The sequence below is a fragment of the Pygocentrus nattereri genome, chromosome 9 (genome assembly GCF_015220715.1).
Source record: "Pygocentrus nattereri isolate fPygNat1 chromosome 9, fPygNat1.pri, whole genome shotgun sequence".
Classification (NCBI taxonomy): domain Eukaryota; kingdom Metazoa; phylum Chordata; class Actinopteri; order Characiformes; family Serrasalmidae; genus Pygocentrus; species Pygocentrus nattereri.
In genome coordinates, this window is record NC_051219.1 from 39,827,093 (window position 1) to 39,852,443 (window position 25,351).

At 40.1% G+C, this 25,351-nt stretch overlaps 1 protein-coding gene across 6 annotated transcripts; it reads right to left on the reverse strand.

Moving 5' to 3' along the window:
- nfascb (neurofascin homolog (chicken) b) lies at nucleotides 1–25,016 on the reverse strand. 6 transcript variants are annotated; one of them, XM_017710937.2, is made up of 28 exons: nucleotides 24,867–25,016; nucleotides 19,763–19,829; nucleotides 18,295–18,439; nucleotides 17,602–17,707; nucleotides 16,006–16,196; nucleotides 15,426–15,548; nucleotides 15,115–15,285; nucleotides 13,431–13,542; nucleotides 13,040–13,224; nucleotides 12,524–12,655; nucleotides 12,036–12,179; nucleotides 11,839–11,950; nucleotides 11,588–11,751; nucleotides 11,236–11,383; nucleotides 10,173–10,297; nucleotides 9,994–10,095; nucleotides 8,822–9,034; nucleotides 8,630–8,706; nucleotides 7,631–7,856; nucleotides 7,351–7,466; nucleotides 5,773–5,983; nucleotides 5,555–5,677; nucleotides 3,840–4,013; nucleotides 3,595–3,726; nucleotides 3,203–3,269; nucleotides 2,936–2,947; nucleotides 2,616–2,651; nucleotides 1–1,121 (listed from the first exon to the last, which is right to left on the reverse strand). In XM_017710937.2, exons 3-28 carry the CDS (start codon nucleotides 18,386–18,388, stop codon nucleotides 893–895), a joined length of 3,525 nt encoding a protein of 1,174 aa, XP_017566426.1. In that variant the 5' UTR covers nucleotides 18,389–18,439; nucleotides 19,763–19,829; nucleotides 24,867–25,016; the 3' UTR covers nucleotides 1–892. The 6 variants fall into 6 exon arrangements, with proteins under 6 accessions (XP_017566426.1, XP_017566427.1, XP_017566429.1 ...); XM_017710938.2 differs by having other exon boundaries at nucleotides 24,739–25,015; XM_017710940.2 differs by lacking the exon at nucleotides 24,867–25,016 and adding an exon at nucleotides 19,908–20,322.
- Nucleotides 25,017–25,351: the final 335 nt, after the last annotated feature.

Below are 25,351 nucleotides of genomic sequence, written 5' to 3' on the forward strand. Positions count from 1 at the left end.
AATATTTGGAGAGTTGGAATTTATTTAAGATGATGAAATAAGTTTGCGTAAGATATTACTGCACAGACAAAAAAACATTATTTACAGTATTAGAGACACAAGACATGCAGACAAAGGATTCCTTTTTTTCAGTTCAAATAAAGGAGATGCACTGATATGAAGTGCTGTAATATATGATCATACCAGTAGAGAACCAACATACAAAGTACAAATATTGGCAGTTAAGTTGTACTGAGCTTCACATCTATGCAGGTGTAAATAATGTAGCAGCAGACTCATAGTGGTGAGCCTTTAGTAGCGATAGTGTCAAAAGTAACATTAGTGATGTCATAGTGGTTCAACTGGCTTGCATACACTGTATACGTCCGCTGTTTCTCTCAGTGTGTTAACATCTAAATGGAAGACCTTCTATAAGCAGATAGTGAAGATTGCGGAAATAAAAACATTGTCAATCGAAATTCCCGGAGAATGAAAGTTGCCAGTCAGCTCGTCAACACCCGCAGTCAAAATCATGTTCACTTCTTTTCTCTTATCAACATGATAAACAGACTCGTCCTCCATACTGTCACTGACTTCTACTCGTTCATTCACAAACACGAAAATCAATTCTGATTGGTATTTAAAGGACACTCCTTCAATCAGCATCAACTGTTAAATGCCATAGCAACATAATTCTTTCCACCTACATACAAAATGCTGAATCACTGCATGAAGTAGTCAGTGGCTAAACACGTCTGGTGTCAGTCCAAGTCCCAACAGTCCTGTCTCCTTCTCAGATGACTGAAAATGGCCAGCACGTGTCCATGCTTAGCTGTCTTGATGGTATAATTGTGCTTTTTTTCCAGTGTAGGGCATCACACATTACTCTCCTTTACTATGTATGAGTGTCGCTTTACGCAAAAGAGTAGATGGCAACAGGTGAGGTGGCCTCAGAGCTTTCGTGGTATTGGCTGCTGTCTTTGTCTCTCTTGGTTCCCGTGTACTCTCCAATGAAAGAGCCGTCTTCATTGAATTCGATCTCATCCTCCTCTACATATTCCATCAGGCTGTCATCACTGTTTGTCATCTTCTGCATGTGTTCAATAGCACCTTGACTACGGCCCTGGCGGCTTTCCTCCTCACTGGAGAAGCACACACACTGGATCAAATGCTATACATTGATATACATGCAAATGAATGTTGTGTGCACACCAACAATATGATCATTATCAGATTCTGGATCATTTGACCCCTTAAAATCACAGGCTTATAACATATTAAGGCTTATTGTCAAGATTGGCCCCTCCCAGTCCTGTCCATGTGTGCATGTTGTGTTTTGGTCTAGTCCACATGCTTTCTTTGTTTTGAGTCTCAGTCCAGCCCCCTTGTTGTCTGACTCCACCCCTGATTGTTGCCACCTGTGTTTCAACCTGTGTCTTGTTGTCCCTCGTTAGCCCGCATTTAAGCCCTGTGTTTGCCCCTTGTTTTCAATGGTCTGTATGTTTGATGGATTGTTTGCTTTGTGTTGTGTTACCTTTGCTAGCCTCTATTGTATGTTCTTTGTGTTATGTCTGCCCACCGTTCTCTTCGTTTTGACTCGTTGACCTTGGACTGTTCTGACCATGACCCTGGATTTGCCCTCAATAAATCTTGCTTTTCTCAGCACATGCATCCGCCTCATCGCTCCACGTCACACTTATTATTCAGTAACTACCGGGACTTCAGTGTAAACTGGTTGAGCTATTCTTATGTTATCGAAATGTATAGTAAAACTATAATATAATAAACTCTAGTCTTAGAGGGAAGACTAGATAATTCATAAATTAGCTAAGACTATAGTGCATTGATCTTCATAAATCAAGCAAGGGCTATAAAAACTGCTACACATTCAAATCCACTTTTACAGCAATGATTTAGAGCAAGTTTAGAACAACAGGAGCTGTAGCGAACCTGCCTGGAAGAGGACACATGTTCATTGTACCTTCATGCACAATGAGGAGCATGGTTAGAAAGGCAAAAACATCTCCAAGGATCGCCTCTTGCAGAAGGTGACACATGGTTTTGTTAAAAAGTGTTTTTGAATTGTTTACTTAGACAAAATTGCCTTCAGTTAAGTTAGATTTTTCTCAAACTTTCACTGTGTTTTAGCACTAATTACCAATTAATTACTAATGCAATTTTGCATATGCGTAAACATAACCATATAGAGAATAGCTGCTGTGGATGCAGTGAAAGAGCTTGATGAAGGACAGCTTTATGTCCCAAATAAATATTTGCCAGTAAATATTTCAAATCTCATGTCACATCCTTCTTCTTTGGTGGGTTTACTGTTGGATTTTATGGCAACCTAGACCTACACATGTCATGAATTTATAAAAAAATACTGTTATTGTAGACCCAGAGTTTTCCCATGGTTCTATTGCTTCAGTGCACATACATCTGCTGGATTAATTGTTATTAATTGGATGTTTATTTTGTTTGTTTGTTTTCATCAAGCATCATTTTTGTACATGTTCTCAATGCAGAATTCATAAACTATCGATGGGCAGTTGAAGTAAATAGTGGCATAGCTTAGTGCTACTGTATGTCTCTATAATGTTCTGTAATTCTCTTGAAAGCCTGGAGCAAATACCTACCGTCTTGAGTAAGGTAGGGTGGTCACTCGCGTTATCCTACAGCAAACAACAATAAACAATAAACAATATAATGTGGGCGCAAAACCTTGTCGTGATAAACATGCATTCATTGCAGTAACATTTAGATCAAGCACGGCACGTGTACAACATACAACCAGATAGCAGACAGCAGGTCAGTTTGTTCTGCTAGTGAAGCAATTTTAAATGGCTTTATTAGACTACATACTGCAGTTGGTTATTATGCAGTATAAGACAGTATTACACAAAGAAACTGACTTGATAAAGTGGTTAACTCTTGTTATGTATGACATACATCATACCTTTCAAGAGACCTTCAGGAGCGCAGTTGGAAACGATGTGGGATGAAAAATAAGCAAGAATGAACAGAGATGTGATAGTTGAATGATGAAAGTTAGTGTGGTGTATATTCTCAAAATAACGTGGTAAAATAGGGTTAACTCATGATGTGGTACAAGACAAGATTGCATTATTTACATATAGTTCAACGTTCTTTTACAAAGATGATATAAACACTTAACTGGGCCTTAATAACGATTACATTATGCTAAGTTACCACACTGCTTTACCTGTAGTCAAAAGTCCCCTCATCCTTCTCATCCACTGGCTCAAGTGCAAAATCTCGTTTATCCCGTACTTTAAAAAGAAAAGCAATGAAGTTAATGTACCTTAGATATCCTGTTACGATAGCTATACTCTAAAGACCCTGTCTAATGGTGTGTTTATTGTACATGAGATGCGTACTTTAAAGATTCTGTGTAATGGTTCATCTATTGCACCTAAGCAGTTCACTTTAAAGATCGTGTATAATGACACATTAAAGCATTTACTTTAAACGTCCTATAACATGCTATATTGGTTGAATGTGAGAGATTTCCTTTAAAGATCTGATTTAATGGTGCATTTATTGCACCCAAGAGATTTACTTTAAAGAGCCCGTATAATGGCGCATTTATTGTACCTGGGTACTTTCCTCCACGACTCCTTTTGATGAAGAAGACCGTGAGCATAATGAGAACCAGGAGGGCAATGGCACACATCAAGCCAATGAACCATCCCTGAGTGGCTATATCCACTTGCTCCCGGGTATATTCTGTTCAAGCATGCGGTCAAACACACACACACACACACACACACACACATAACACAAATGAGTTTCTATAGAACTTAGACTTTGTCTTAATGTATGTAAGTATATGTTCTTACCTTCAGTGGTGAAATGGGGTGACTCCTCTGTGACCGCTTCCCCCACTCCGATCTGCGTCTGGGCTGCCAGAGTGAACTTGTAACGAGTGTAGCGGTCGAAGCGACGCAGTGAGAAGTAGGTCGTGTTGGGGGGAATGTGCTCCTCCTGCATCCTCTCTCCCACAGACACATTCACTACACATAAAGAAACATTACCAGTAAAACTAGGGTGGCCACTTTATGACCTCAAAAAGGACATCACGCCTCAAAAAGGAGGGCATCCCAGAGGGGGGATATAAGCTATATATGAGAGTCGCAACCAATTTTAACAAAAAATCTGCAAAATAAATTTGATTGTATCTGCATCTTATTGACCAACAGTGACATCTCTACATTTGGCGCTGGTGGGGTCCCACCAGATGTCGCTGTGGAGCAGTACATGACATGACCAATAATTCAGTATAATAACTAATACAGATATTTTTTCTTCGTAACTAATATTGTTGCACATTTATTTCATATAACACTGTTAAGGCTGTCCGAGACACTTCAAATATCTTCCTGTACCTGTTGTGTAAATGCCGGTAGGCTACCTATTTCTCTTAGCAGGCCTCATTTGGTGAGTGCGGGGCCGACATCAGTGCTTGTCTAATCAAGTGAGCAGTTAAAAAAGTTCCACGTACTTTCAATTACCAGCTGTGGGGCGCAATCACGTTGGCCCCATGCAGAGAGCAGCCAAAAAAACATAATAAATTTGCATACGTCCAGGCATTTAGTAACAGTTGTTTACAGTATTCGTGTTGCTACACAGCCAATGTTCCTCATCAGTTGTGATAGCCTACTAAAAGTTAAATTTGGAACCAGCCATTAGAGCAGAAATTAGAGATGAAATGTTTGGCACACCAGCCAGAGGATTTCAACATTATTCAGTCTTGAAAGGACATAAACTGTTCCTTCAGTCCAGAGAAGTTCAAGAGAAAAACATGGCTAACTGTGAGTGTAGCTAAATAGTTAACTCCTCTGCTTTTCTTGCTATGCTGATGTGTCATTTTTGCATTATTATAAGGTGTGTTATTACTAATGTTTGGAAAGCATGGTTCCCTGCTCTAATATATTGCTTTGGATATGTAGTTGCAGACCACAATGATCGTTACTGCTAGATAACTTTGGATTTGTAATGTGATGCTGTATAAAAAGGTTGTGTGAAATGTTGTTATCATATCACTCATATTCTCCACTTCCACTAACTCCTGCACAACGTTACATTAATTTGTGAATTTGTGATTTCATTGATAAAGTGCATTTGTGTTTGAATTAAGCTTGCGTGTACTTTCATTGACGAGTCTGCTGCTGCCCTAACAGTTTATTACGCCCCACCAGGCTGTCTGTGGCAGTGCACTAAAGGCTGTCTATTGACCAAGTGCACTAAAGACAGAAAATTAAACTTTTATACTCTTGTTTTATTTTGCCATTTGATCTGGTCCAACAGAAAGCTTCACTAAACCCCCAGTCCCTCATAATTCCACACAACGTCAGATTTTTTTAGCATCATTTTGAACTTTTGCGGCCTGTCAAAACTGTCACATAAATCACTCATCAAAGTTATTTAAGCTGACCACAATTATTTTCCAGAATACTGTAAAGATGTAATACCACTTTTTTTTTTTACAACAACCATACATCCAAGCCAAGAATCATTTAGGAGCCTTCATTCGTAAGAGTGTATGTGTCCTCACATGTCTGGTATTTGAGGATGTATCCAGTTAACAGGCCATTGGGTTCTGCAGGCTCTTCCCAGTCCAGGTAAATGGTGTCATAATGCCTGTGCATGATCCTAAACGACCTCGGGGCAGAGGGCACTAGTGAAAGAGAAAGAGAACATGAGTATGACTGTGTGTATGTTGATATCTATCATTACTGACTCGAGTGGTGAAATGACAACAGCAGACAGTACCTCCCTCGAGTGTCTGGAACTCAATCCTGTTGCTGGGTGGACCCTCATAACGATTGTTGGCCACTACAATGTATATCATGTAGTTGCTGTAGGGGATCAGACCAGTGAGGGTACCGGAAAGCCGTGGCCCATTTGCTTTGAAACTCTTAGACTTGATCCTCCGGCCAACATTGTGATGAGGCAGACGGCTGCTCTCTCGCCAGTAATATACCTGATTAACACCATAAAGAGCATGTCAACAGGAGAAATATCAGTCTTATACAAAGGTTTAATATTGTTTGAGCTCTACTGTTTGTTTCAGACTGTGGAAGCACATCTCTACAACTGTGGGACTTTACTATTTAATAGCTTTACTATTTATAGTGCATTGATAAGACAATGACATACAATAGTACAGTAATCGGACTTGAACACACAAGTGGATATGTATGAAAGCTACACCAGAGTGATCTGATTTTAAAATAAAAGTGTACTATGTAAATATTAACGCTGAAGTTTCAATGTCTCACTTCTTATTCCACACAGTTCATGCATGGGAACTTCAGCGTTGTGCTGTTCATGGCTATCAGGAGGCAAGTAATTAGAAATCATCCCAGTTTTTGTTGATTTTTATTTTACTATATCATTTCAATATACCAACTCTCCTTTACATTCTGTGAAAACATTATGATGAATGGACCAATAGAAATGCTCTAAAATCACTTGGAATATAATCTCTTTACACTGACTTACATTAAAAAGTAAGAGTGTTTCTGCCCTCTCCTGTAAAGTTACTATTTTGGAGATGATTGTTTTTCTTTAGACAGCGGCGATATTTTAACCTGGGTTTTTCTACAAACTATTCTTCTATTAACTTAATATTACAAGTACAATAAACTCACAACTTCAGATTAAGCCAGTTGTGTATTTTTCAAGATTAAAAACTGCAGAATGTTTTACAGTGTATATCAATTGTAAAGGTAAAGCCACAAAACAGCCTGTTTAATTGTAGGTGTCACGATTGGCTCCTCCTACTCCATATGCTTTTTGTTTTGCTCTTCCATGTGCATTTGTTTTGGTTTTCTAGTCCTGCCCCCTTGTTTCATGACTCCACCCCCGATTGTCTCCACCTGTGTTTGCACCTGTCCCTCGTTACCCTTATGTATTTAAGCCCTGTGTTTTCCCCTGTCTAGTTACTGGTCTTTGCTTGAATCTCTGTCTGTGTTGTTTGGATGTTTATGCCTGTGTTCATTTTGTCATGTCTGTCTCTCCTGCTCCCCGTATTGGCTATTTGAACCTGGACCGTTTAGACTATGACCCTGGATTTGCCCATAATAATCTCGCTTATCTCCACATGTGCGTCCGCCTCCTTGCTCCCCGTCACAGTAAGACATAAAAATGAATTACAACAGCTCTCAGTATACAAATGTTTTAAGTGGACTTCATAAATAACTGAATAGATATTAGATAGATAAATAGAACAGATAAATAATAGACTTGTAAGTAAAAAATATGAAAAATGTAGACTATAGGCCTTTTAGTGCAACCTATTGTAAGTTTTGCTCAAAACCAGGCTTTTTTGGGTTGCCCGGGTCTCACCGTGTACTCCTTAATCTCTCCCATGATGCTGGCTCGGGGCACAGGTTGCCAGTGCACTGTCAGTTTTGTGCTCTCAACATCAGAGACTCGCAGGTCAGTTGGGGCAACAGTGGGACCTGTTAAACCATGTCAGTATCAGTGAGTCTCTTGCTAACTGCAGTTGCATAATGATTCCATATGCTTTGAGTATTACATTGATTTAAAGGAGCATCAGCAGTGCAACAACAGACAGAGTGTCTTTACTGTGTTTGTATGTTTAAGCATCAAAAACTTCACTCACGATCCTCCCCAGAGAAGCCAATAACAACAGGGGATTCTGGCCCAAGGCCAAAGTCATTGACAGCCTGAACTTTTATCTCATAGGGAGTGAAGGTGTCCGTCTCGTAGATGATGTGACTGCACCACCAGTAGGTGGTGTAGTTCTTCCACTCCTCTCTGGAGTGTTGCCGCCTCCACCACACCATATAGCGGAGCTTTGGCCCGTTCCACTCTCTATACTCCAACGGCTTTACACACAACACAACACAGTGTCATTACAAAGAGAGCACAATTCGTCCTGTTTAGTGCAGTGCAGTATGTAAAATGATAAATAAAAACATTGTTTTCAATAGTATTCATAGTTGTTCATAGGTCATAATACACCACCTTCTTGTTTCTGCATTCATTGTCCATTTTATCAGCTCCACTTACTATATAGGTGCACTTTGTAGTTCTACAATTACAGACTGTAGTCCATCTGTTTCTCTGATACTCTCTGTTTCCCTTTTACCCTGTTCTTCAGTGGTCAGGACCCCCATGCACCCTCACAGAGCAGGTACTATTTGGGTGGTGGATCATTCTTAGCACTGCAGTAACACTGACATGGTGGTGGTGGGTTAGTGTGTGTTGTTGTGAGTGAACATATATATGTATATATATATATATATATATATATAGTAAGTGGAGATGATAGAATGGACAGTGAGTGTAGAAACAAAGAGGTGGTCTTAATGTTATATTTTTACCATATCGCCAACCCCTATATCTATTTACGTTATAAGTGTCATGCACATCTGGTGTCATGCACAATTTCATAGCCACCCTCTACCCCATTCATCATTGGTCATTTTCTGACCACACTGACTGCTGAAATTGAACTGATATCATTTGTATGATTGTGTGCTTTCGTAGTTTTGACTGGGTTGGCAATATTACAAAATGAAAAATAAAACCGATTTGGTCCATCCATTCATTCTTCCCTCCCTCCTTCTCTCCTTCCATCCACCCATCCATCCATCACCTCCCAGCTGATCTCCATGTTATTTCTGAACAGTCCAGTTCCCACTCCTTTGATGTTTCTTGGAATGGCGTCCGGCACTGAAGAAACACAGAGAGAGTTACTACCTCAACTACTGCTCCAGCACCACAGACAACTACTGCTTCAATCGATAGTCCAGTGCAATGTCTGTCCACATTGGTAGTTTTTGCTTACCAGCTCCACCCGTCTCATAATAGATGGACGGCTTGCTGGGTCTGCTGGGGCCAATGGCATTGATAGCAATAATTCTGAACTGGTACCCAACAAATGGTGTGAGTTTCAGCACAACAGAATTCAGTTGGCCAGGGTAGCCAGTCAAGTTCTTCCAGCCACTTGGTACTAGCCAATAGTCAGCAAGGAGATCTTCAGTATACTGCACCAGATACTCTGAAAGAGAGATTTCACTGCATGTAGCCCATTGTACATACACATATATGAATATTACTGCACATGAGCTTCATTTATAATATCAATTTATATAAAATCATATGTTAGACCAATTTGTGATTTGATTTGTGTCAATATGTTTGGTTCACTTCTTCAGTTTTGCACTGGAGCTGTGAGGCTAAAGTAGCAACAAGTAACAGAAGCTTATACTTCACCAGGCGAGCATCCATCATGAAGGTGGAAGCACTTTCTTTTACAGCAAATAGTTTGGTATCACATTTTTGTCACTAATCAGCTTCAGTCCTGTATGTTTGATTCAAAGCGCCCTGACAAGGAAATCCAGCTTCTGATGACTCATTGCTCCAGTGTAAAACTACGACTTCAGACACCAAATATGTTTTGGTTGATGGACTACATTTGGGGTAAGGGGAAATTTGTATATATATATTTTATATGATATATAAAATACAAAATGTTGTGCAGATAAATGGCAAATATGGTGGCAAAAAAATAAATAAAAATAAATAAATAAATAAATAGGATGGCAGAAAGACTTTGTATCTCATTTGTGGGGTCATGTGGGGTTATCAATGGGCTCAGTTTCTGTAGTCCTGAACTTGATGATTAAGAAATTCAGTCAAATCAAACTTTATTTTAGCCATTAGCCTTCACAGTGATGCCAATTTGAGCAGGATAATTATTACTGAGGGAGCTCAGAGGTTGGCAAATTATTGAAGGTAATTAGGTCTATTATTACTATTAAGCAGACTTGTAAAACCTATGGACTTTGCAGATTCATACTTGATTAAAATCACAGAATTTGTCAGTACTTACTTAAATTATAGCACCTGCCCAGGTAAAACTAATCCAGCTTGAATAGGATTTTGTTTGGCTGAGCCACTGTTTTAAGTAATGAAAAACTCTATCCAAATGATAAAAAGCATAATATGTGTGTTTACCTTTAACAGGGCTGTGGTTGCTCAGTCCTGGTACCCAAGTCAGTCTGACACTTCTCTCTGATGGATCTGACACCTCTAGGTCAGTAGGGGGGTCAGGACGGTCTGACAGAAGCAGAGAAAAGAGAAGGTCAGTGTTCACATTCCCTCTTTACAATTGTATTTCTTTTGCGTATGCATACCCATGACAGTGAGTTTGGCTGATACACTGATCTCCTCCACTTCTGTCTTAATCCTGCATGTATAAATGCCCTCATCCCTTCTATACACATCAGCAATGCTCAGAGAGTCCTCATCCTTCGTCATCCTGCACATACACACAGCCATGAAAGTCATGTGTATATTTTGACATGTGCTAAAAAGTAACAGTGACAATTCATTGAAGACCTGATCTATTTACACCAATCAGGCTCAACATTATGACCACCTCCTTGTTTCTACACTCATTGTCCACTTTTTCAGCTCCACTTACTATATAGGTGCACTTCTACAATTACAGACTGTAGTCCATCTGTTTCTCTGATATGTTGTTAGCCCCCTTTTCGCCTGTTCTTCAGAGGTCAGGACCCTCATGGACCCTCACAGAGCAGGTACTATTTAGGTGGTGGATCATTCTCAGCTCTGACGTGGTGGTTAGTGTTGCGCTGGTCTGAGTGGATCAGGCACAGCAGTGCTGCTGGAGTTTTTAAACACTTCAGTGTTACTGCTGGACCGAGAATAGTCCACCAACCAAAAATATCCAGCCAACAGCGTCCTGTGGGAAGCGCCCTGTGTCCACTGATGAAGGACTAGAGGATGACCAACACAAACTGTGCAGCAGAAGATGAGCTGTCGTCTCTGACTTTATATCTACAAGGTGGACTGACAAGGTAGCAGTGTCTAATAGAGTGGACAGTGAGTGGACACTTGTGTCTGAACCACTTGTACCTGCACAACACACACTGACATGCCACCACCACGTCAGTGTTACTGCAGTGCTGAGAATGATTCGTTACTCAAATAGTACCTGCTCTGTGAGGGTCCATGGGGGTCCTGACCACTGAAGAACAGGGTAAAAGGGGGGCTAATAAAGTATCAGAGAAACAGATGGACTGCAGTCTGTAAATGAAGAACTACAAAATGCACCTATATAGTAAGTGGGACTAATAAAATGGACAATGAGAGCAGAAACAAGGGTAATCATAATGCTCATAATGTTATGGCTTCACAGTGTATATCTCATTGATTGCAAGTGGCTGCATGTACCTTCTACCTAAGATCAGGAATTTTTTGTCCTTGAGCCAAGTGACAGTCACCTCCAGAGTTGGATCAGTTTGGATCTTACAATCAAAGTGTGCCAAGCTCCCCTTTATCACAATCACATTGTGTGGGGCACGCAGGATTTTAGTAGGTTCTGGAAGAAACACATTTATGAATATCAATACATTCAGAAATACAGTAGCTACAGATAATAAACGTCAAGTCATCAAAAGAGTTACGACTCTATTAAACAATTCCACATCCACTAAAACAATCAGAGCATGAATTAAAGAGCAATTCTCTTGTGACTGTCCCAGTGATTAACTATTAACAACTCCAAAATGTTTCACGGGCTCACCTTTGACCTCCAGCTGTACCTCCATCTCATCCCGCCCAATGACGTTACTGGCAACGCAGACATACGTCCCCTGGTCCTGGAGTTTGGAGCGTCTGATCTCCAGCGTTCCATTAGCAAGAATTCTATAACGACCTCCTTCTAACGCACCCAGCCCACCTTTAGACCTAAACACAAAGCATACAAACACATTATTGGTACACAAACATCTCTCTTTTCCTAAGTAAATAACTAGTCCATAACAGGCTTATTACCACCGCAAATCTGGTTTTGGGGATCCAAAATATGGACAGTGCAGATGAGTTTGTGACCCCTCTGTCACTTTAACCAGCTGGTCTCTGAAGCCAAGCAATCGAGGCCTCATATCTATAGAGGAGATATGAAGATTGTATATGAGAACAATAAGCTGATTACAGGTTCTTGATATGAATCTGGGTTCTAAAACTCTTACCCATGACTGCGAGGAAGGTGTTGGCCAATATGTAGCCATACTGGTTGGATGCGTTACACTGGAACACAGCTGTGCTGTCTGGTACCACAGAGCGGAATATCAGAGTGTCTCCTGATACCTGTCTGCCTGGACTCTTAGGAGCATCTAAAAAAATTATGGGCAAATGGAAAAAACACTTTTAAAAGACAGACAGACAAGCAGATGATACATAGATGCATGAATAGACAATCATGGACTGATGGATGGACAAAGGGACAAAGACATAGATGGATGCACAGATGGATGAACAAATAGATATATAGATAGATAGATGGATGGACGGACAGATGGATGGATTGACTGGCAGACACACAGATAGATAGATAGATAGATAGATAGATAGATAGATAGATAGATAGATAGATAGATAGATAGATAGATAGATAGATAGACAGACAGATAGACTATGATATAGACTATCATACATAGACTATAACTTTGTCTCTTACCCTCTATAGGTTCTCCATTAACTAGCCACCGTATCTGAGGTCTGGGGATTCCATCAGCTCGACACACTATCTGCCCACTGTCGTCTCGAGACAGAACCAGACTCTCTGGCTTCTCCACCCAGAATGGAGCCGCTGCAAAATGGGGAGGCAGAGAGAAAGTGAGACAGAAAGACAGAAACAGACCGTGAGAGACAGCAAAACAGGGGGCAGAACTGTCCCTGTGACCGGAAGGTTGCCGGTTCAATCTGTGGTGTCCTTGAGCAAGACGCCTAACCCCCAATTGCTCCGGGTGCTGTGGATAAGGCTGCCCACCACTCTGGGCAAGTGTGCTCACTATATGTATGTGGTGTTTCACTTCACGGATGGGTTAAATGCGGAGGTGAAATTCCCCTGTTTGTGGGATTAAAAAGTGTCTCTTAATCTCTCTCAGTACAGTCTCTCTATAGTGTGGTAGAGTGCAGTGTTTGATAATCAGTGGTACTGAATGTAACAATTAATTGATGTGAATGAATTTACATTTAACTCTGACAGTGATGATGTGGTCGAGGCTCCCCATCCTGTTGGTGGCAGTGCAGATATATTCGCCTCCATCCTCCATAGAGACTTTCTTAATGCGGAGAGTCTTATTGAAGTTCTCCAGCTTCATGCCCTGCATGGACAATGCTTCCCAGTCTTTAGTCCATTTGATGGAGGGAGCTGGACTGAGACAGCACAGAGAGAGACCAGCTGAGGATCACTGTATTATTGAATATTACTGTTGCTTCTGTGCCTGACAGGATAAATAGTCTGATTTACTAACTCACTTAAAATAACTTAAAAAATAAACACATTTAATGTGACAAACCGTCAGCTGAGGAGCTCAACAACAGTGAAGTTTTCAGTAACAGTTCTACAGGATAAGACTCACACTCCAGAGGCGAAACATTCCAAGACAAGCTCCTCCCCCAACATGGCGATCTGAGTGCTGGCTGTTCCTTTGGGCTTCATAAATTTGGGAGCAATCTGAGCCGCCATACGCGCTGAACAGTGAAAAAACCACTCATCAACACACACCTGAAACTTTCAATCAGAGTGCAAGTCAACCAAAAATTAGGAAAGTTAGTGGGTCAGTACCAGCATGGAGGAGGAACATTCAGTGCTGGACGGTTTCTGACGGCTTAGGCCGGAAGCTGTACCTGTATTGTGTTAGACGGTTAGGAATAGAAAATCATGTGTCTTCCTCAAAAAAATAGTAACACAGTTCTGAAGGATATAATCTCTGTCATAACAAAATCTCATAACACCAAAAGAAAACTCAGCGGAAGAAAAGAAAACAGTTTGAAGTTTAATGTACACAAACCCTCACAGCCCTGTGAGGGTCATCCCTTTGGATCCAATGGTCAATGGGAATTCCAGTATTTAATCATTTCTGAGTGCCTAATCCTGCAGCAGAGAGACATACGCAGTGTATATCACCCCCCCCCCCCCATGTTTACATAGAGACAAAAGATAAACAACATAAGACAACAGAAGACTTTTTGAGTGCTACATGCATAAATACTTTAAAACACATGCATTAGTATTGAATTTTGCACTTATTAAGCAGTTGCAAATTAATGACCAGCATATGCCATTAATTGCAAGATAACAAATGATGTTTTATGAAGGAAATGTAAGCCTGGCATTTTAAGGTTTTGACATAACACCGACAAACATGTTTTCCTTTTGTAAAGCATTAAAAACTGAACTTTTGCACTTATAAATATGATTCAGATTCAGATTCAGATTCCTTTATTGATCCCAGGGGGAAATTGCAGTTGTTACAGTTGCAGCCACTTATGTAAGAATAAACACTTTACTAATAATTTAAGACAATATAGAGAGTTTTACAGTATGTACACAGGATTTAAGTACTTAAGACAGTTGTACACTTAAGATGTACAACTGATATAGCATTTTTATCTAGGCCTCTGCAAAGCCTGGTCTAAGCTCCATCATTTGAGAAGGACATAGTTATAACTGTGCTATAAATGAAACAAACTGTGCATCAAGTCAGATTAAGGTCCCTTATGCCTGTACAATGTCATTCACTTCATAAAATAACTTATGTCATCTTGCGATTAATAACATAAGCTATAAATATGTTATTCAATGCTTATTCATGTGTCCTTATGTAGGTAGCCTTCAGATGAAGCCTGTTTTGTTCATTTCTGTGAGTGAAAGCTGTAATACTGCATTACAGAGATGTGTATATGTTCTAGTTTAGATTCTGCAAAATGCCTTAGCTGTGCCATTAGAAGTGGCAATGGGTGCACAGTGAGCTTAATGTTAAAAGAAATATTCCCAGGGATGGCTTGGAACCCGATGACCATTTTGATCTAATTGTCATGAAGTGTTCTCACAAGTAAAGTGACCGGTTTTTACCCTCAGTGATTATATATGAACAGAAACATGAACACTGCATATCACAATTCACTCCACCGAAAAGCCATTCTCTTATGATGGCATCACTCAGCTCGGTTTTCCTCGGATCACTAATCAAACTTTAAGCCAATAATGACAAGAAGGCACAAAAGGCTGCTGAGGAATAAGTGCTATTGAGCTCCCCTCACCTGTGAGCACCTGAAGGATGAGAGGAGGCTTCTGCTGGATGGTATTGGAGTTGGGGAAGCGGGCCGTGCAGACGTAGTTTGTGAGATAATCTTCGGCTACGATACTGGAGAAGTACAGATCTCCGTTCTCTGCCATTGAAACTCTACGGTCCTGTCGGATTGGCACCATTGCTAGTGTGGCAGAAAGAAAATGTTTAGTACACTTTAATCGACCTTTGTAGAGTTTTCTGGGCCTATCTGAAATGACTTGGCGCTATTCTGAACATGACTGTGACCATTGTTCTTTCACAGTGGAGGCAGTTGGTGCTCACAGCTGTTCATCCAGTAGGTCTGGGGCTTGGGTGGGCCAGCTGGAGGATTACAGGGCAGAATAAGAGGAAGTCCAATAAACACGGACACCGGTTCCAAATACTCCTTCAGCCACGTACGAGCCTCTGTTCACAGTGCCGGAGAGAGGGAAAGAAGGACAAAGATGACAAAGACATATACTAAAATGTTCAGTTCTATTTCTGACTCTTAAACATAAATGTGTCAAGTTTCGCAACTGAGATGTGTGAGAATAAAAACCCTTGCAAAGGTTCTGATTTACATTTTTCCTATAACCATATGTACAAGCCAATATCTATTAGGAACTTTTATTTTGAAATTTTGTGTCAGGGACAAAACCTTGTATCTCCATTTTTGTTGTTTTTCATTTTTTGGCATAATTTGAAAAAGCATTTGCATTTTGTGATGTGTCAAAATTTCATGATGAACAGATGAACAGACATTTATCCATTTCCTTCCATTAAATGTTAAGAACCTTTTTCCTTCTCCTGTAAAGTTCCCTGTTTGGAGATAAGAAGTTTTGTTCTGACAGCAGCAACATAAATTTGTATTGTTCAGACTTACTGGAGACGCGCAAACGAATGTGACTGGACACAGCCGAGCCAAACTCATTAGTAGCGGTGCACTGGTACACGCCCTCATAATCTTCTGGCCGTCCCCAGAAAAAAATCTCCAGTGTGCCAGAACGTCTCTTCATGGAGACCTGAGGGTCGCGCGCCACATTTAGATAGACTCCATCACGCGTCCATGTGAATCTACAGCAGCAGGCAGAGGTAGTGCAGAAGAGCTTAATTTGTGCTGTACATCTCAACAGTGGTGGACAGTAACTGAGTAAATGTAATTTGTTGCTGTACTTAAGTATTTTTAGTGTATCTGTACTGAAGTTTTTCCACTCTGGACGACTTTTTCCTTTCACTCCACTACATTTCAGAGTTTAATATCTGACTTTTTCCTCCACTACATTTTGAGAAATCTGTCGTTCCTTTTGGTTTCTGTGTGTATAAAAACGTAACATGTCAAAACGAAAGAAGCACAAAGCCAGAGCACCAATCAGGGCCCAGCGGTCACTTTGTTTAGAGCTGGTTTTGACCTGTTGGTCATACCGACCCAGTGCAACACACGGTTCAACGTCAGCGCAGCAGCGTAAAACTTTGGGAGAGTCTGTTCAACATAAATGATGAACTAACCTAACTTTGTGTAAATAGATCACAATATAGAAATATGTCCACATATGCAGTCGAGACTGACGCGGCTTTTTTCTGAATTTCTACAAACACCATTTCATTTTATAGTAAATTAGTTTGGGCTGGTTTATGTTTATGAACAGAGGCCTACAGATCAACATAGTAAAGGAGCTCATCTGTGATCCTGAGTTTAAAGCCAGTTTTTATTCAACTTAAACTTGGAACTAAGTTGTAAATAAATCTGAAGCTGAAACTTTGCTTGTGTGTAAAAAGTGATTTCAGAGCCACTCGGTTCTCCCTGATGGAAACTGTTTACCTTCAGTGTTTTGTGCTTCTGATCATTTTAATAGACGTCAGCGTCACTAATTAATGACGTTCTATTAAAAGACTGGTTTACCAAGAGAGACGCTGGAGGACTTTCACCTGAAATGATTTCATGAAGCCAGTCTGGTTATAAAAATGATAACAGGACATCAGAGCCAGAATTACTGTTTTAGTACTTTTACTTTATACTTAAGTACATTTGAAGGCAAATACTTTAGTACTTTTACTCAAGTGGAGGTCTAAAGGGAGGAACTTCTACTTTTACTGGAGTAATATTTTACCTTGGGTATCTCTACTTTAACGTAAGTGCATGATCTGTGTACTTCATCCACCAGTGCATCTCAATACACCAGTCTTTACTGCATGTTCACGAAACAATCTAATTTATGAAGTTTCAATGATTATGATGTTTCTGTCATGAGAAATGTTTGTAACTCCACATTTCAGTATTTATTTATTTTTATTTCTTTCACTATGAGGCCTTAGTGACAAATGAACTAACGGAAATATTGAAAAGCAAGGTACAAGGCTTTCTTATAATAATGATTTAAAAGCAGTATAAAGATTATATTACTAAACTGAAGGGCAGGATAAAAAGAGATCAATAAATATAGTATATATAAAAATACTATAAACATATTCTGTCACATACACTGGAGGAGGGTTTCCTGTGGCCTCACACTCCACGGTGATGGGGTCAGTTGGCTCCACAATGTGATCTTGGACACTCTGCTTAGTTATCATTGGAGGCTGTCTCACTGTGACAAAGGTTTATACACACATGGATACATAGACAGGCAAGCACGCATGCACACAACATTAAAAGCATGGACATCATCATAAGAATATCACCAACTTAGACAAGCACATTGTCAAGCTGGATTACTTTTACAAGGGGAGGTTCTATAATGTAATTATTGTTAGGGATTCATACAGGATAACATTTCTATGTAATTTCACCAAGTTACTAGAAATAGCCCTGAATAGACTGAAACGTCATGGGTCATTTATTCCAGCATTAAGTGACAATGCAACACTCCATAATAAGAACGGTGCCATGTTCTTGCCTTTTTTGTTGCTACAACCTGATGCCAGTCCAAACATGACCACTGGTGCTCCTCAGCTCTGGGATGAGCGAGTCACAGAAAATGATTAAGTTCTGAATTATTACTGTCAGGCTTGTGAAAAATATAGAAAGTGCGCATTCTTAATGAATGAAAAACGCAAATCTCGTCAATAATCACTGAAATTACAATACCACCCCTGGGGAAACTAATCCAGCTTGAAAAGGCCACAGAATGTAATGTTAGAATGTAACAGAGATCTCCAGAGTCTATTGGCTCACCATCAGGAGGGATTTCCACGGCAGATACATCCCTCCATAAAGGTAGTAGGACTGTTAATGTGGCCAGAAATCCCTGCCAAATTTTAGTCCTCATTTCTGTTTGGGGCCCCCAGCACTGACACCACCAACTCACTGCCTAGCAGCTCTAACAAAAAGACAGTTAATAACAATTATTAACAATTATAAACATTTATTAACCTCACACCAAAAAATCTGAGGCCAAAAACAGGCAAACGTGTCCTTCTTTGTCAGTTGCTGAAACAAAGAATATTCAGCCTGAGAAATGTTTCAGATCTGATCTACTCAGATTCAACAGATATAGTTGATATAGAGTCTGAACTGGTTCTTGAGAACTTGCCCTTTAATGCTTTGCATCATGTTTGGATAGTCCTTTCAACCGTGTACCCTGGAGAATATCAGCCAAGAACAAAACACTACTATACTTTACACTACAACCCACCAGAAATGAATTCTCTGCTCACTGCTAATGTCCACAGATAGTAAGTCACTGTATTTTGATGTGCCTGCTTGACCACTGCTGTTGAGATGACATGCGTTTCTATTTCTCTTGATTTTGTCAAGATATCAGATTAAATGTCTAGTATCTCGTAGTTCTACCATCCATTCAGCGTAGACCGTTCCCCATAGCTCAAATTGCCTTTGAGTAAATTACATGCACTACCACATCCTGCAGGCCCCTCATCTCCAACACCTAAACAAATGATCATTTCTGATCACCAATATTAGCCAAGGCCTTCAAATATTGCTCATTCCAAGACTACATTTCCATCTGACAAAGAATTCTTCCACATGTGACTTCTACCCTACAAAGCTTTCAGAAAGCTTATCAGCCCTCTAAACTCTCCAGCGTGACTCCTCTGCTGAGATCATGCTCGTAGGATGAGATTCCCACTATTTGGCATGATCGACCCTTAGTCAAGGAATGAGCTTCCCACATCATTTAGAATGGCCCTGTTCCCTTCTTCCTTCTGGCACAGCTTTAAAACTAATCCCTCCAAACAATACTTGTATTCAGACACTTTTTAAGAAGGAAAATTATTACATGAGTTATTACATTTTATCTAGATAGCTTGTTGAAGTTCCTGTGTTTAGATTGTAGGGAGAGGACTTACCATATATTGCCTAGACACTAAATCGCTGGGACAGATGTGATAAATAGATACATGTAAAGGAAAATTATTGACTGTCATTTCTAGACCCTATGTAAGCACATGCTTTACATATGTTTATGAACTACTGCGGTCAACTGTGATCACCTCTTCAAACAAGAGCGCACAACACTCAACCGCACAGAAAATTAGACCTTTTTCCTACCTTCCATGTCAAATATCTCCTTTTGGATATATGTATTGCTTATTTTCTACTGCAAAAGCCTCTTGTTAATCCTGATTAAGCGGGTTTCACTCATCAATACTGTACAAAGTAAGTGTGGAAGTTAAAGGCCTACCAGTTTAGACAGAAGCATTCAGATTTCAGAGCACGTGGCCCATCTACGCCTCCAGCCCATCACAATACTGAAGGAAAAAGAAAAATAATTGTTATAAAAATGACAAAAAAAAGTTGTCATAGTTGTGCAGGTTCAGATTTTTTACCTTAGATGCCAAGTGTCCTCAGGTGTAATTAATGTTTATATTAATATTCAATTTTTCCTCATTTCATGGTAGTCCTGTCATAGATATCCACCTCCACCATGGCCACCATTACAATGAAGATAATGCCTGAAAACAATGAATGTCTCAGCAGATAGATCCTTCACTGTAAGCCACTCAGACTAATGCTCTCTGTTTGCAATTGTCTCCTGACTCTTACCCACCCTATTCATGCCCCATGAATGACATGCCATCCCCCTCTCTCTCTCTCTCTCTCTCTCTCTCTCTCTCTCTCTCTCTCTCTCTCTCATTCTCACGTGAACATTTGACTGCCTGAAATCCAGAAGGCTGATTTACATATACTTTGCATCCTCTTTATTTGCTTATAACAGCATCTGGGAAAAAATAGTTCTGATTCCCAACATCTCTCACAGTATTACCTGATGCGTAAGACTTAACTTTTGAAAGTAAATGTAAAAATGAAAGACTTCTGTAAGTAAATCCCCAGAAGAAAATAACAAAGAGGAAAAAATACTGTCAGGATTCTATAAATTCCATGATAAATCACTTTAATTTGTCCTCATTTTCAAAATAGTAGACCACTCCTGACAGCAAAACAGCATGCGGCAAAAAAAAAATGTAGCATTCTTTTTGATCATGACATCAATGTGTGGGCCTCATTGTTGGGTTTTGAAAAATGGAGCTGGCTCAGTGAATGAAATGTTTGTTTCTGCGGAATTAAAATGCAGCAAAAATCCCATGACTCTTCCCAAAACAGGGAGAGTTTTTAGCTTTAGATGAAGCGATTTTCAAAGAGAACTGTACATCTATGATTTGCATGTATAAACTGGGTTGAGATTATGTTTTGAATGAATGTACACAAATACACATATGTATTTGAATGAATACACATGAATATGTATTATATTTGAGGAAACTGAGGCAGGCACCCCAAGCAGGCACCCAAAATGGACATTTAAGGGCTTTACATAGTCCATTACAGCGCAACCACAGAGGAAAAACTCAGGAGAGATAAAGAGTGTGGGAGAAAAACGTTTCTCAACCCTAGAGACACATTCCTAACCCACACTTGCTCATTTGTGGACAAAAAGAGCATTTCACTGTGCTGCCAGATCAAGGCTTACTGTACACAAACCTTCTGTAAATACTGTCTGAGGGCCATCTGAAAAAGTTGCCTGTCGCCCTCCTGTATGAAAATACAGTTCAGAGCTGGGGATGGATGGGACAGAATGAAAATGTTCTGTCATGATATCAGTGACCAAAACAATCATGGTTCCCAGTACATCGCTGCTGTCGGAATGAAACCTTATATCTCAATTTTTATCATTTTTCAATCTTTGACGTAATTTGAAAATGCCTGTTGCTCTTTATATTGTGTGTAGATTTCATGATGAACGGACCAAAAGAAATGACCCAAAATTACTGGAAAAAATTCTGGTTCCATTGACTCACATGAATTGAATTTTCGCTGTCGTTTTGTACACTGTGAAATTAGACTTCTGCATTTAACCCATCTGTGCAGTGAAACACCCACATACATGGACACTAGTGAACACACACACATATATACCCACACACACACACACACACACTAGTGGGCAGTGAGCTCAGGGCCCAGGGAGCAGTTGGGGGTTAGGCACCTTGCTCAAGGACACCTCAGTCATGGACTGTCAGGCGAGGGTATTGAACTGGCAACCTTCCGGTCACAGGGCTGGTTCCTTAACCTCCAGCCCTCAACTGCCCCATTGTAAGCCGGTTTTTTGCTTCTCCTGTAAAGTTCTCATTTTGGAGATGTGTGGTTTTGTTCCAACAGCAGCGATATTTGCTTAAAAAACAATAGATTAGAACTACGGATGCACAATAATATCAAAATCATTTCACTGAATTTTCAAACTGAATATGTGATTATATATTTTTTGTACTCAGGAGGAGCAGAATATTCAGATGCTACTGTCTTACTGTCTTTTAGCACATTTGTAACACTACAGAAACTAATGTTACATGTCTCCATCATGCTAATCTGGGCAGGTTATATTACATATGTAGATATGTACATATGTACTGACATCAGCCCATCGGAACATCCAGTACATCCTGACACATAGCTTCCAGGGAGATTGTAGTAGCAACAGTTGGTTGCACCATGATGCTGCTCATCCACATTTATTCTAAGTGTTCAAATCTGAAGCAGTATGAATATGACTGGGTTCTATGATGAGGTGTGTCATTAAAAGAACCACTAAAACCAGCTCAATTCCGACATTCAGAGATAACCCTCTGAAATCTCCATGTCATTAAGACTAATACAATACTTCATGAATAAGACATCAAGTGTCATGACAGAACAGAATAACGTCTCAGGATGCTTGGCTATGGACCTGAAGCAGAGGAGTGATCTAACCCTGCTGATGGTTCCTAGCCCTACAGTATCCTGGACAGCAGGCATGACATCAGCGGCGGGGCAGTGCCATGCACCAGACTGCACAGCACCGAGCACTGAGCACGAGCGCTCAATGAGCCATTTCCTCTGAGGGCAGGACAACAAGGCCTCTATCCTCTCGGCCCAGTTCAGCCCCTGCAGCAGAGCTTCTCCAGCCATTCAGCTCTCGGTCAGCATGTGTGGAATTAAAGTGGTCAAAGAAGCACTTAGTGTACGCTCGGAAACATGATCGTTCCCAACTGATAGCCATGACGTACACTGCTATACAAAGGCAAAACACAGTAGCTGCAGTTTTAGTCAGGATTTTTGGTCAGCTTTATCCTGTGATAGAAGGTTCTGGGTTATACTATTATTCAGTGTGGGAAACACATTTCTTTGGATGACAACAGGATTTTGAAGCTACTACACTTTTATGGTAGCAACCAAATGACTTACCGACAGTAATACAGAGCATTAAAAATAATTCAATGCAAAATTTCAAAACTTAAGCAGTCAGTCTTGTCTGTGTCAATGATTCAAAATCCAGTCTGCTGAGTGGCTATCTAAATTACATTCTGTAAGCATGTTACTAACATCAGCACTTATCATTTAAAGGAAGTTATGAAAAAATATAATTCAGGGCTTGGTACTGAAATCCGTATTTAATAAAATAAAAAGCCATGACAGGCTGTGAGTCACTGCAATTTTAAATCACGGGAAGGGTGTTGTAAGGTGCGACACCAAGCAGAGTGCCAAAAAAACTCCCTTGCCTGTGATATTTAACTTTCTGTCATGCAACAATGAACATATGGTAACACAACACTATTTAACACAAATACCTTCGCTTTATAAGCACTTTTTGGTCACCACATTACCGCCAAGTGTTGTTTGGCATCAATTCATCAATTCTCATGCTGGGGCTAAATCTCAAATGGCTCACTGCTCCCTACATAGTGCACTACGTAGGAATTTAAATACTGGATCCTGCAACCCAACCGTGCAAAATATAGCTAAGAAACAGTCATTTGGGATTCATTCGCATCCATACTTGATAAATGATGCTCTGTTTGCCTTTGGAGGCTAGAATTTCTAAACTTTCATAGCTAGCACACTATTTGAGATTCAGCCTGGGTTTGATGCTACTTCTGACTGAAACACGGACGTTTGAAGCATGTAATTCATTTAAGTGACTTTTTTACTGCTGTTTTACAGTTAATCATACTATAAGTACTTAAATTCCAGCCTGTGATGTTAATGATGGTGCTGTTTAGGACGTTGGCTATCTTTTAGCCTGTTAGCTAAATGACCACCCTAGTTCTAGTTAAGAACGTAAGTCGTCAGCCCCTCACTTTAAACAAAAAAACAGATTCTTACTTCATTAATATACTTGGTGGGCCATGTGAGCAGCATGAGAGTCAAAGTGTAACGAGTGATAATGAGGCATACGCTGAGAGAAGCGAGCAAATCCAGATTCAGGGTCAAAACGGTCCAAGGTCAGCCAACACGGATAGATTGGGGGACAGACATGATGAAAAGAAACACAGACTAAACACACAACAGACGTCAGATGAAACAAGACCAAACAATATAATACATACACTACAAAGACCAGCAACCAACTAGGGAAAAACACAGGGAAGCAAGAAGGAAGCAAAACAAAAGCACATGGAGGACTCGGAGGGGCCAATCGTGACACAAAGATTATGCCATTAACAGCACAAGGGTTTTTTCGTGCTGTACCATAGTAGCATTCTTCAGTCACTGTGAGGCGGTAATAGGTGTGCTTATATAATGGATTTTACAATGGCTTCGAACACGGCTCAGCCAATCAGATCTGTTTTATAAAGAACATTGACCAACTGCATGTCTCATTACAAAGAGTCCATATTCCACTCTATTTTAATGCTGTGCAGTATGTGATGGGGAATAAAAATCATTGTACTTATAGTTTTAATAACATGGTGTGGTGCTGTGTGGTATATAGAGAATTTGTTTTGAAGTATTATGATTTTATATTTGCCCTATCACCCATACCTAACAGTGAGCATAACATCTGCACAAGTGCACTACTGAGCACTTCACTCAAGTTTAAACAGAAGATTTGGTTGCTATTAGGAATACTAGTAGGCCTTTTTCTCTAAAAACTCATGTATGAACATTTACAAAGGGCAACATTCACATTTTTGTAAGTAGTACCAAAGATTTCAGTACGCAGTATCTACTGTGTCACTCAATGAACCAATTCTACTGCTGGAGACAGGATCAGCCCTACTCCTACATGCCACACAAAGCAGCTGACTCACAAAAACATCTCTCGCAAAGTCAGAAAAGACCATGACATCAGCAAAGATGACAGTGTATGACAATGGCAGCCATCACTTTGTTTACACTTACACAAGGTGACACTTCAGAGCCCATCAACGTCAGTGCAGTGGATTTACGAAACCTTCTCTTCTTCTGATTTCCATACCTTTAATCCATCAGTAACACCACACAAACAATTCTGAACTCCCCTTTCTTACCAGGGCTGAGGCTTCCGTATCCATTAGATTCAGATGTTGTTTAAGAAACTGTAATGTCACAAAGACGCTAAGAAGTCCTTGACTTATTCCTTCTGAGACATTGTAGACAGAGGTCGAGTGTGAGCAGAACGTACACACTCAGAGGCAGTGACTGCCACACACCCACACACACACACACACACACACACACACACACACACACACACACACACACACACAGATCTCAGCGTACTGTGACAACAATCCCAACACATACACAAATAGCGTCAATTATTAGAAATAGTATGTGTGAATTCAGAAAAACTACTGTGTATGTCCAAAAGTGTGTAGATAACACTTCTAACTAATGAATGACTTCAAAGGGGAATTTCAATGTTTTTTTTTTCAGAATCACTGTTTCTACTGCCATGTAAATAACACATCGCAACAGTTATTCAATACAGTGTACATCTCCAACATGTTCATGTATATATCTACACACCTAT